This window comes from Salmo salar, chromosome 13 (genome assembly GCF_965601325.2).
Source record: "Salmo salar chromosome 13, fSalSal1, whole genome shotgun sequence".
Classification (NCBI taxonomy): Eukaryota; Metazoa; Chordata; class Actinopteri; order Salmoniformes; family Salmonidae; genus Salmo; species Salmo salar.
This window is the reverse complement of record NC_138303.1, coordinates 48887422-48899753: the sequence shown is the minus strand read 5'-3', so window position 1 is coordinate 48899753 and position 12332 is coordinate 48887422. Positions and strand designations below refer to the sequence as shown.

At 47.6% G+C, this 12332-nt stretch overlaps 1 protein-coding gene across 3 annotated transcripts in view; it reads right to left on the bottom strand.

Annotated features, from left to right (window-relative positions):
- LOC106566949 (agrin) overlaps window positions 1–12332 on the bottom strand; it is a 400773-nt gene that overhangs the window by 234516 nt on the left and 153925 nt on the right. The window contains exon 1 of one of the 3 annotated variants that reach the window (XM_082960175.1): window positions 874–3144. The exons of the other annotated variants lie outside the window; for them this stretch is intronic. Within the exon in view, the coding sequence (XP_082816301.1) occupies window positions 874–1036 (163 nt within the window). The 5' untranslated portion in view covers window positions 1037–3144. Of the gene's footprint in view, window positions 1–873; window positions 3145–12332 lie in introns of those variants that run through there. 3 annotated transcript variants of the gene reach the window in all.

The following is a 12332-nucleotide window of genomic DNA, read 5'->3' as shown; positions in this document are numbered from 1 at the left end:
TATTTTAATCCCGTTGCACAGAGCCAAATTAACACTCATTGATATAAAGCTTTGAAGACTTTACTGAAAACTGTAATTCAGGTAAAACACAAACCAATTAAGCGTAACTTCGAAGACAGATAGTCCCCATTATCCAACTTACAGACAATATGTCACCCGCAAACGCACTCGCTCTCCAAAAGGTCACTCTAGTGTTGCTTAATGGTAATGTTGCTGCTCATCTACCAGCCACCAGGCAAAGCACAGAAAGAAGCTTACTCACCATCAGGCCATTTTCAATTTAGGCCGATAACCACTCCAAGTGGAGACATTCTCCATGCCAAGAGCTTTCTCTCTCGTCCAAAGTCATTTCATCTGGCTACTTTATCCCACAGTTCAAAGTAAATGCCAAAGGCTTTGGGGGAGAGAAAGGACTCAAAAGGAAGGCTGCTTGGGCTGGGCGTTGAAGGAAAGCTGACTTTTAGCAGCTGAGATATCCCCCCACACACACACTTCATTCAGCCTCAGCCTTTCAGATAGCACCGGCAGAGGTCAAGTGGACCAGTCTTTCATATCTTGAGGTAGAGACTTCAGACACTGTATGGTGTTTTACAGTCTATGTCAATTAAGATCCTACTGACCCATTACTTTTCTTGTACCAAAAGCTATCCTTGCATACTCATTCAGCATTCCCCCAAGTATACATATACATCTGGCAAGCAAATGCACTCACGTAAAGCCTTCATACTATTGACCAAGACACACAAACACATGGTGGCTACAGAGGGACCGAGGGAGTACATTGTACTGTAGCAGGGTGTGTGTGTGTGTGTGTGTGTGTGTGTGTGTGTGTGTGTGTGTGTGTAGTAGTAGTAGTACTATTGATGGACGTACAGTTGTTGAGGAAGAGCAGCACGGCGAAGCCCAGCGTGGAGGTGGCCAGCAGGATGAGACATATGTTACAGGGGATCATAAAGTATCGCACCATCAGGGACACCTTGTGTTGGTACATCCGGTCCCGCTCCGGGGGCGGCGTGGGGTAATGGCAGCTGGTCATACTCCACTTCCAGGGTCCCCCCCCAACGGGGAGGTACGAGTAACAGGGTGGGAGAAGAAGAACCACGGAATAAAAAGGACACGCGAAACGAGAGAAGAGGAGGAGAGAATGATAGGCTGGGTAATCGCTGGTAGATTCAGCTCTGACTCAAGCTGTGATCCGCCGTTGGGGAGGGAGTTGCATTTGCTTTCAGAAAGACGTGGCCAGAAGCTTTTAGAGGTTTCCAGGCAACTAATTTTGGAAACTAATAACATCCATGTGTGGGAAAAGGACAGACGGGTCTGGGCCTCCGCTCCTACAGCCCCCCACCTGCCCACACTACCTCCATTTTAATCCAAGCACTGGAAGGGGACCACGACAGATTGTATGTGTGGGGAGTGAGTAAACATACAGTATGAAAGTGTATGTGTGAACTAGTGTGTGTGTGTACGCGTGCACCAACCACACGTATGTGCACCTGAAAGTTCAAAAAGGTACAGTAATTCCACAGTAAGGAGCCTCCTTGATCTCTTCACCGCCTTGGTCAACAATTCCACTTCCCACTGGTCTCCCGGCAGCCCTCAGGACAAAACGAACAAGGCACCACTGCACTGCCACAGCATTCGTCAAGAGTAGCCCCTGGTGACTTGGCGGAGAGCATCTTCCTTCAGCCTCCTGTGGCTGATAAACTGGGAGCCTTGGGGCTAGAGCTCTGGCGGCTCTGGAGCTGTAAAGACATTCATTAGCAGCCTCCTTTTCTTTTCCTTACAAAACGCTTGAAGTAAAACAAGAACAACTGCTTCTTTGTATTCTTTGTGCCCGCAAGCTTATTGTTCCGTATAGCTCCAGTCAGCACCAAAATAAAGCCAGCAGTAGCACGACTGTCTCCTCCGAGCACAGAGCTGCCCCTGTTGTCACGTTAGCGTAATTAGCGGGTGGCTAGTAAGCAGCTGGCCACCACTCGCTAAACCATATGCTCTCAGGAGTGTGAAGGGGGATATTTTTTTCCACCACCCCCTTTCCTTGTTTCAAAAACAATATGGCTCCCTTGCCACTCGCATTTGGGGGCCACCCCTGGAGTCCGGAGAAAGCAGGTCAGAAAAAAAAGTAGAGAGTGGCGGGAAGTTGGGAGGGAAACTATTTACGTCCCCCTTCTCTGTCCCTTAGCACAAGTCGTCTTCTCCTTAGCGCTGTTCCGCCAGAGACCGGCTATACAGAAGTGACAAGCCACAGCCGACACTAACTGAAGAAAAATAAACACACAAAGAAACAGAGAGAAAAAAAGAGAGAAAGACTTATGCCAGATAAGAAATTAACAGAATCACTGAAGACTGTGTTTCTCTTTCTTTCCTCGTGTCCACCCAATGGCATATTCATCTAAAAACAAATTATGTGTGGGGGGGGGGGGGTTCTTGTTACTTCCCTCTGTCCGAGAGTGTCACTTGGTTTTCTCCTTTTCTGAAAAACAGTCGCTTATTCACAAATTTTTCATTGAGAAGAAGCTGCTCATTGAGGAGAAGCTGGCTCAATCTCGGTCTTTTCTCTCCTTTTTCTCAAGCATCCATTCCTCCTGTCTGTTCCTCTTTCAGAAGCTACTCCTGGTTGCTCGTCCTGGACTCTGCTGCTGACGATCACCTTCAAGTTGTTCCTCCAAGGGACAAGGCCATTCACTGGCAGCCAAAACAACAACTTGGAGCTCCACGTATTCATAGAGTACTCACAACGCACACAATCCCCAGGCTGCCGGTAGTCCACTGTGTCAATACACTTCGCTGCTCGGCCAGCCAAGCCCCAGCCAACGAGCGAGAGAGAGAGAGAAGCCAGCCAGCGAGCTGCAGATAGAGACAACCAGAGCAGAGCAGGAGAGCGATAGAGAGAGATGGAGGAAGAGAAGGCGAGCGGTGGCGCCTGACACTTGGTACACCTCTTGCATTTTACAACAGCGGCTGAGTGTGTCGTCTCCTGATCACCGTCACTATTCGGAGCAGTGCTTCTCCCTGCCTGCCTCAGCCCTAACGAAAAGACAGCGTGGTGAGGAGAGGGGGAGTGAAAGAGAGGGTCTGTCTCTAACAAAGAGGGGAGCGAGAAGGGGAAAGATGAGGGAAAATAAAAGCTTTAGGGAATACTTGAGTCCTGTTGGGGTGGAGGGCAGCAACAGTGCAATAAATAAAAAAAAAACTAGAGGGATTGCTGTCAAAGATGTCAACCCCCTCGTTTAATCTGAATGAGAAAGAAACTCCCACTAAAGTCAAAATCAATTTGAAAGGTTTCTGACACACAAAAAAACTAACATTTAATGACGTGAATTAATAAACCAAGGGGGAATCAAATAATATACATTTAAGTCAATCGAAATATTAGCCAATTTGAAAATGCTAATTGGGCCAACACACTTCCAATCTGCTGGCAATGTGCCTTTGTAGAACCCCGCCTATACGCTTCACATGAATAAGCCCATATTCAATTAAAAACATATTCAAACTGTTGATTTTTGTTTGCCTCGCTCACTTTCATGACATTGTGCCACGTGTTTGTTCCCCTTTCCCCCGTGATAAATAACAGACAAATGAATATTCCGCAGATCTGGCAAGAACAAATTTGCACCTAAATCCATAGCCTGTAATTTGATGTGCTTTTTTAAAGAACTATTGAAATTTCTGTTCAGATACTTATGAGGTCAAAATCGTGGGGCGGTCCCGCCTTGTTTTGAAACACCACCATACATCAATATCTACTTACACCAACACAATAGCAAGTGATCATCCGAGCAATACAGATGCAAGGCGGCATATATCAAATATTTATGTTCTTTCACTCACTCTCTTTCACCCGATCAATGCCTCACACATGAATGCGCACACACACACACAATACATAGACATGAATGAATACGCACACACACACACACACACAGACATGCATAGACACACGCACACTGATGCATAAAGTAGCTGCAGCACAGAAATGGCATCAGCAAACAAACTCATTGTGCCACACCTACAAACAAACACTAACCATTCACATTTCTCTCTCAAACACTCACACACACTATGCATTTATTTCAGTCTCTCTCTGACATACACGCACACACACAGACATGGTGAGGATCTGCTCTGGTCCTGCAGTCTGGAGGTAACCTCTCAGAGAACACAGGGTCACCCAGGTCTCTGTCAGCTCTGCCCTCACGAGCAACATGATACCTTAGCCAGGTAGGCTACTTCAGCCCAGAGGTCTGCTTAAGCCCTCTTCCATTGCACATCAAGGCTGACTGGGAAAAATAAAAACAACCTCTCTATCTCTCTCTTTCTCCCTCTCCCCCTCTCTCTTAGGATGTGGTACGGAAAGCAACAATCAAATGATCTTCCTACAGTGATCTACAGTACCTAAACCATGTGGAATCCATTCAGTAGAGGGCGCCACTGAGCTGTTGCTCTTCGGAGCACTCAATGAAAAGCCAACACGACCCAAATAAAATCCTCAGTTTACATCAACGCTCATCTCTGATCAGTTTTTAATGCCGCTGATATTGCGAAAGGTTAACATCGCTGTCAGAGTGCTTTGAAATGGCAATTTCCATTAAGGAGCCAAAGGAGTTGGACTGACCCCATCTTTAACATGATGATGGGCCAATCAAGAGGAGGTATAGTGACTTCAGGAAGTATTGACACCCTTTGACTTTTTTCACATTTTGTTAATTTAAAATGGATTAAATGTAGATGTGTCACTGGCCTACACACAATACCCCATAATGTCAAAGTGGAATGATTTTTTCAAAATGTTTACTAATGAATTTAAAATTAAAAGCTGAATGTCTTGAGTAAATAGGTATTCAATCCCTTTGTTGTGGCAAGCCTAAATAAGTTCAGGAGTAAAATTGTGCTTAACAAGTCACATAATAAGTTGCATGGACTCACTATGATAAAAATAAACTTAATAGAGCTAAGGACAGGCAAAATCCTAGTGGAAACCTGGTTCAGTCTGCTTTCCGACAGACACTGGGAGACAAGTTCACTTTTCAGCAGGACAATAACCTAAAACACAAGTTGCTTACCAAGATGACATTGAATGTTCCTGAGTGGCCTAGTTACAATTTTGACTTAAATCAATCAACAACCAACTTGACAGAGCTTGAATAATTTTTAAATGAATAATGTGCAAATATTGCACAATCCAGGTGTGCAAAGCTCTTAGCTGCCAAAGATTTTTCTATAATGTATTGTCTCAGGGGTGTGAATACTTATGTAAATTAGATATTTCTAAAAACATGTTTTCACTTTGTCATTGTGGGGCATTGTGTGTAGATGGGTGTCAAAAACAATATATTTAATCAATTTTGAATTCAGGCTGTAACATCAAAATGTGGAATAAGTCAAGGGGTATGAATACTTTCTGAAGGCACTGTAGCATGCAGCTTGTGTTATGTCTCTGTATTCTCGGAGGGCAAGATGCACCGTTTGCATTGGTGACTGGTGACGAAAAGATTCGGATCAGAGTACATGTGAGAGCAGTAGAGCGCACGTCCTGGTCTTCCAGACGACCAACGTCTCGAGCGAATTGATTAAAGACCATTTGAAACAGCTGCACGCCGACCCGAGTAACAACTTCGATTACAGTAAAAAGGGTAGGGTTGTTTGTGTTCAATGTTTGTGTGTGCAGTTGTGACATGAAGACAGTGTCTGAAGTGACATGAATTATAGATGAGAAATGAGCTTTGTCCATAACCCAAAAGGAGGCAGGGAAGAGCTAAATTGAGATGGTCAAATTGGCTTGTGAATCCAGCCGTTCCATCAAGCCCATGGAGACGCTCAGACGTTACGCCCTATCCAGTTCCACTAGCAGGTGTGCGAATTGTCTCGCCTCAGTATTAGCTCCAATCCCCATAAATTACAGCGTTCTGGTGTTCAGCAGATTCCCAGACTTTCCAATCAACAGGGTGTCCAAGGTGGCGTCCACAAATTTGGATACGGGAGGGATTGTAGCTGTGCATGGCTAACATCATTATCCTTCATTGGGTTTAGGAGTCACAGAGGAAGAGCGAGCAGAACAGACAGATTGTTGAGTCTGGGGATAGTGATCTATAGTGAAATCTAAGTGGGAATGGGGAGGTACCAATGTTCCAAAGCAGGGTGGTCTTTTCTATACACCATGACTCACGCCTTGACACACACAGGACAGTGAGTGAATGACGTGTTCATCCCTCCAGTTGCAATCAATGAGCGTGACGGTGACGCCCAGGGCTGATCTCAGCCCACTCGTTGCAGAAGAAACTGGAGTTGTTCTGGGTCAAGCTCTGCTGCTTTAATAGCCATTCTTGACTAATTTGGCAGCTGTCTACAGCTGACCCTGGTCATTATTGGTACAGCTGTATCGTTGGCTGGATTGTTGCTATGGGACGTTATTCTGCTGTCTACTACTCCTCACCACCAGCACAGGCATCCAGTCATCACCTCCCTCCCCTTCTCCTCTTCCATTAGCACCCATCTCCATATTTCTTTTAATGGACCCCTCCAAGATGGCATTTCTTGGCACCTATGGTCGTAACCTAAGGGTTGATCTTGGTCCTCTCACACCACTCCCATTGTGGCAGTACCCTGAAGGCTTAGCAGTCTTGCCCCCTAGGCATCCCTGCCACCACTGCTACACTACTTCGTTAATGGAGAAGAACTAACTAGCAGCAGCCACTCATTCATTAGCCCTGTGCTTTCTAACCCCCCCCATTAGTGCTAACAATAATGATCTGAGCGTTTAATACCCTCTTTGCTTTGCTGCCTCGCCCTGTTAATTCATTTTTTTATCCCAGGCACTTTTCTCTTAATGGCCCTTGAAGAAATTATTCCAATGGGTTTGCAGAGAGAGAGAGAGAGAAAAAAGGGAGGAGGGTAATGTAGGAAAGAACTGCGGGAGCTTTGTAGCTAGAGCTGAGCAAGTTGGAGCCTCATGCTCTTTCATGTGGCGGGCATGTGGAGCGTGAATGTAAGTGTGGCACTGGAGGATGGGGTGTGTCAGGTTACAGACGGTGTCAGTGATCCATGTAGAGAGCAGTTGTTGTTGGCTCTGACAGCCCTGACAATGCAGAGGTACAGTGATGGAGCTGGGGGTTGATTCAGGTGTCAGTCTCTGGCCCAGGCAGCGATCTGTCACCTAGGAAGCATTAGGGCGAAGTTACACAGTCTATGCCAGAGGTGCACTTCACAATTCAGGCACCTCCAGTTCCCTAGCCCGGCTAGCTATCGTTAGTTTGCTTGTTCCTTGATCAATGATTGCCACTGATTGGTTGGTGACTGAATGCACCTGGTTTCCCAGCTAAAAGGCAAACGAAAACCAGCAGGATCTTTGCACCCATGGTCTATGCCATGGATACTAATGTGAAGTGCATGTTGTTCAAGTTATCAAATGCACATAGGTGAGTAGTTACTGCAGATGTTGTGTCATGGTAACAGACAGTGTGAGACACTGAATGGCCACAGTAGTTCAACTGAAAGCTTTTTCCCCTGACAATGACCTGTCAGAGTAGCCTACAATGGGATGGATTGTCATGGTTGTGTGGAGAGACGGACCAAGGCGCCGCGTGCTCTGAGTTCCACATATTTTATTTAGTGAAACTTACAAAACAAAAGGAAACAAACAACTAACCGTAACATCAGAGGTGCTACATGGACTAACTCAAAACAAGATCCCACAAAACACAGTGGGGAAATGGCTGCCTAAATATGATCCCCAATCAGAGACAACAATAAACAGCTGCCTCTGATTGGGAACCATACAAGACCAACATAGAAATAAAACACTTAGATAGAAACACCCCCCCTAGTCACACCCCGACCTAACCAAAATAGAGAATAAAAAGGCTCTCTATGGTCAGGGCGTGACAGTACCCCCCCAAAGGTGCGGACTCCGGCCGCAAAACCTTAAACCAGCTGGGGAGGGTAGGGGGGGTGACGAGTGTCGGTGGCAGCTCCGGTGCGGGTCTTTGCCCCCGCCCAGACCACGGGTCCGGCCATGGAGCCGGGTAGAACGCCGTGCCCGGACTGGGCATCGGCGCAGAAGAGGGCCTTGGCCATGGAGCTGGGTTGGACGCCGCACCCGGACTGGGCACTGACGCCGAGGAAGGCTCTGGCCATGGAGCTGAGTTGGCCGCCGTGCTTGGACTGGGCATCAGCGCAGGGGAAGGCTCCGGCCCTGGAGCTGAGTTGGCCGCTGTGCCTGGACTGGGCATCGGCGCAGAGGAAGGCTCCGGCCTTGGAGCGGGACTGGATGCCGTGCCTGGACTGGGCACCGGCGCAGAGGGAGGCTCCTGCCCTGGAGTAGGACTGGACGCCTTGCCTGGAAGCTCCGGACCGTTGATCCCCGCTGGAGGCTCCGGAACATTGACCCCCGCTGAAGGCTCCGGACCGTTGACCGTCGCAGGGGGTTCCGGACTGTGGACCGTCGCCAGAGGTTCCGGACTGTGGACCGTCGCCGGAGGTTCCGGACTGTGGACCGTCGCCGGAGGCTCCGGACTGTGGACCGTCGCCGGAGGTTCCGGACTGTGGACCGTCGCCGGAGGCTCCGGACTGGGGACCGTCGCCGGAAGCTCCGGACTGGGGACCGTCGCCGGAAGCTCCGGACTGGGGACCGTCGCCGGAAGCTCCGGACTGGGGACCGTCGCCGGAAGCTCCGGACTGTGACCCGTCGCCGGAAGCTCCGGACTGTGACCCGTCGCCACAAGCTCTGGACTGGGGACCGTCGCTGGAAGCCTGGTGCGTGGAGCCAGCACAGGTGGCACCGGACTGGTGACACGCACTTCAGGGAGAGTGCGAGAAGCAGGCACAGGACGAACCGGACTGGGAAGGCGCCCTGGAGGCCTAGTGCGTGGGGCCGGTACAGGTGGCACCGGATTGGTGACACGCACTTCAGGGCGAGTGTGAGGAGCTGGCACAGGACGTACTGGGCTGTGAAGGCGTACTGGAGACTTGGTGCGTAGAACCGGCACAAATTGTACCGGAACGATGACACACTTCGCACGGTGAGTGCGGGGAGCTGGCACACGACGCACCGGACTGGGGACACGCACTTCAGGGCGAGTGCGAGAAGGGGACACAGGATGTACCGGACTGGGGAGGCGCACTGGAGGCCTGATGTGTGGGACCGGCACAAGTTGCACCGGACTGGTGACACGGTCCTCCAAACACCTGCGTTGCCGCATACTCTTAGCCAACTCCATTCTCCGGTATTCCTCTTCGCACTGTTCCATTGACTCCCAGGTGGGCTCTGGTACTCTCCTTGGGTCGACCGACCACCTCTCTATCTCCTCCCAGGTTGTCACTGGCTCACTCTCCGCCGACCACCCCGTGTGACCCCCCCCAAAAAAATATTTTCGGGCTGTCTTTTGGGCTGTCCTTGTGGCCGCGAACCCCAGGGTGCGTTGCTGTCCTACCTTCTCTCCCTGCGTCTGCTTCCACGGAAGGCTTTTGTGTCCTGACATGATCTCCTCCCAAGTCCAGGATATTTTCTCCTCGATCTCCTTGTAAGTCCAGGATGCCATCTCCTCCTAGGCACGCTGCTTGGTCCTGTTGTGGTGGGATCTTCTGTCATGGTTGTGTGGAGAGACGGACCAAGGCGCCGCGTGCTCTAGTTCCACATATTTTATTTAGTAAAACTTACAAAACAAAAGGAAACAAACAACTAACCGTAACATCAGAGGTGCTACATGCACTAACTCAAAACAAGATCCCACAAAACACAGTGGGGAAATGGCTGCCTAAATATGATCCCCAATCAGAGACAACGATAAACAGCTGCCTCTGATTGGGAACCATACCAGGCCAACATAGAAATAAAACACCTAGATAGAAACACTCCCCCTAGTCACACCCCGACCTAACCAAAATAGAGAATAAAACGGCTCTCTATGGTCAGGGCATGACATGGATACCAAGCAGTCAGGGTTAGAGGTTGTGAACTGCAAAGGGATGAAGAGTGGCATCGAGGAGCTGCACTCCCAACGATAAATTAAAGTAAAGCTTTAAAAGTCACAGGGCTGCTGGTAAGATTGTGAAATTCTATCTCCAATGCAAACAGTGCAAATGGCATGAGGGATATCTACCAACCCCACACACAGGACGAACCTACCGACCAAAGCATGAGAAATGGATTTCTGTGAGTGCACTCAGAACTAAATAAAAATGTGGCAGAACCTATTTATCATACCATACAGGAGCCAGTCAACAAAACAAAATGAAAAGAGTTGACTACAGAAGCTTGACATAAGAAGGGCCTTGGTCAGGGAGGTGACCAAGAACCTGATGGTCACTCTGACAGAGCACCAGAGTTCCTCTGTGGGGATGGGAGAACCTTCAAGAAGGACAGCTATCTCTGCCTCACTCCACCAATCAGTGGCCAGACAGAAGCTACTCCTCTGTAAAAGGTAAAAGGCACATGATTTGATTTGACAGCCCGCTTGGAGTATGCCAAAAGGCACATAAAAGACTCTCAGACCATGAGAAACAAGATTCTCTGGTCTGATGAAACAAAGATTGAACTCTTTGGCCTGAATGCCAAGTGTCACCTCTGGAGGAAACCTGGCACCATCCCTACAATGAAGCATGGTGGTGGCAGCATCATGCTGTGGAGAGGTTTTTCAGTGGCAGGGACTAGGAGACTAGTCAGGATTGAGGGAAAGATGAATGGAACAAAGTACAGAGTGATCCTTGATGAAAACCTGCTCCATAGCGCTCAGGACCTCAGACTGGGCAAAGGTTCACCTTCCAACAGGACAACAACCCTAAGCACTCAGCCAAGACAACGCAGGAGTGGCTTTGGGACAAGTCTCTGAATGTCCTTGAGTGGCCCAACCAGAGCCCGTCCTTGAACCTGATCAAACATCTCCGGAGAGACCTGGAAATAGCTGTGCAGCAATGCTCCCCATGCAACCTGACAGCACTTGAGAGGATCTGCAGAGAAGAATGGGAGAAACTCCCCAAATACAGGTGTGCCAAGCTTGTAGCATCATACCCAAGAAGACTCAAGTCTGTAATCACTAACAAAGTAGTGAGTAAAGGGTCTGAATACTTTCTGAATGCACTTTAACAACAGTATGGCATGTCTACATGCACGTACACTTCTCCACATAGACTTCTTCACGTACATGCATACACACAAGCCACTTTTTACTTATCAAAGCTGACAGTGACAAGCTTTCATATGCTGGGACCCTTTCATTTACAGTAATGAACTGTCTCTCTAATTCATACCTCTTTCTCTCTATCCTCTACTCCCTGCTCATTCTCCATAAAGTCAGATCCTCTTAGATAGAGGGCAGAGGGAAGCTGAATTGGCACGTAATCCCCTTAGTTGAAGAAATGTCTATAAATTATTTATATTCCTAATCAGACGCCTCACATTCAACTTCTCTTGCAAGACAGCTTCGTGTTTTCATAAATAATTGCATTCCTTTTAATAGGATACTGGGAAATGAGGCCAGGGTTGGCAGAATATATTTTTTTTAAATGAAGAAGATGAAGAGTATGGCACCATAGTGATGAAATTAAACGTGTTCCTTGCAGACAGTGTAAAGACGGACATATGGCGTCATTGTGAAGAAACGTGTTTGTTACAAAAGTCAGAGTAGATAATCTCCCCTGTGATGTGTTACAGCAGCAGCATGTCCAGTGGAGAGGTTTCTCCCTCTGTCTGTTGTTGAATTTAATTTATTTTGGGCAACAGATATGTACAACAAAATGCACAATGTGAACCCAGAGGATATCACTTGAAAGTATTAATTAAAACGCTTATTTCCAAAGTGGTCCTCGATGGTAAAACTAACTAACATGTAATGATTAAAAGACAAGACAAAATTACAAACAACCATAAATACATTCATTTATATTGACATCCTAAAAAGTGGCTCTGGTATTGTGACTGTGTTGGTTATAGACCATATCAATGTGTTTTTTCATGTAACCTGGGGCACGTTCATTTAAGATGTCAAACATATGATTAAATTTAAGTTGGTCCACTCTGGACTCCAAAGGCAACAAGCCTACCTCCCGGAACTCCTGTACCCCTATGTGGGTCCTAGGGGGGACATTCAGCATATTCCTGATAACATTATTTTGCATGACCTGCATTCTCTTTTTAAGCATTTTTTGATAGCCCACTATACCAAGCAGAGCAGGCATAATCAAAATGACACTGAATCAAGGTTGAGACAAGCAGTTTCTTAACTTTAATGTTAAAAATATCTAGCGTTACGATATAAACATTTCAATTTGTTTGCCATTTTAGAAAGAATTTTAGCAGCAATCAGGACTCCAGAAAGGGATTAATCTAGGGACAC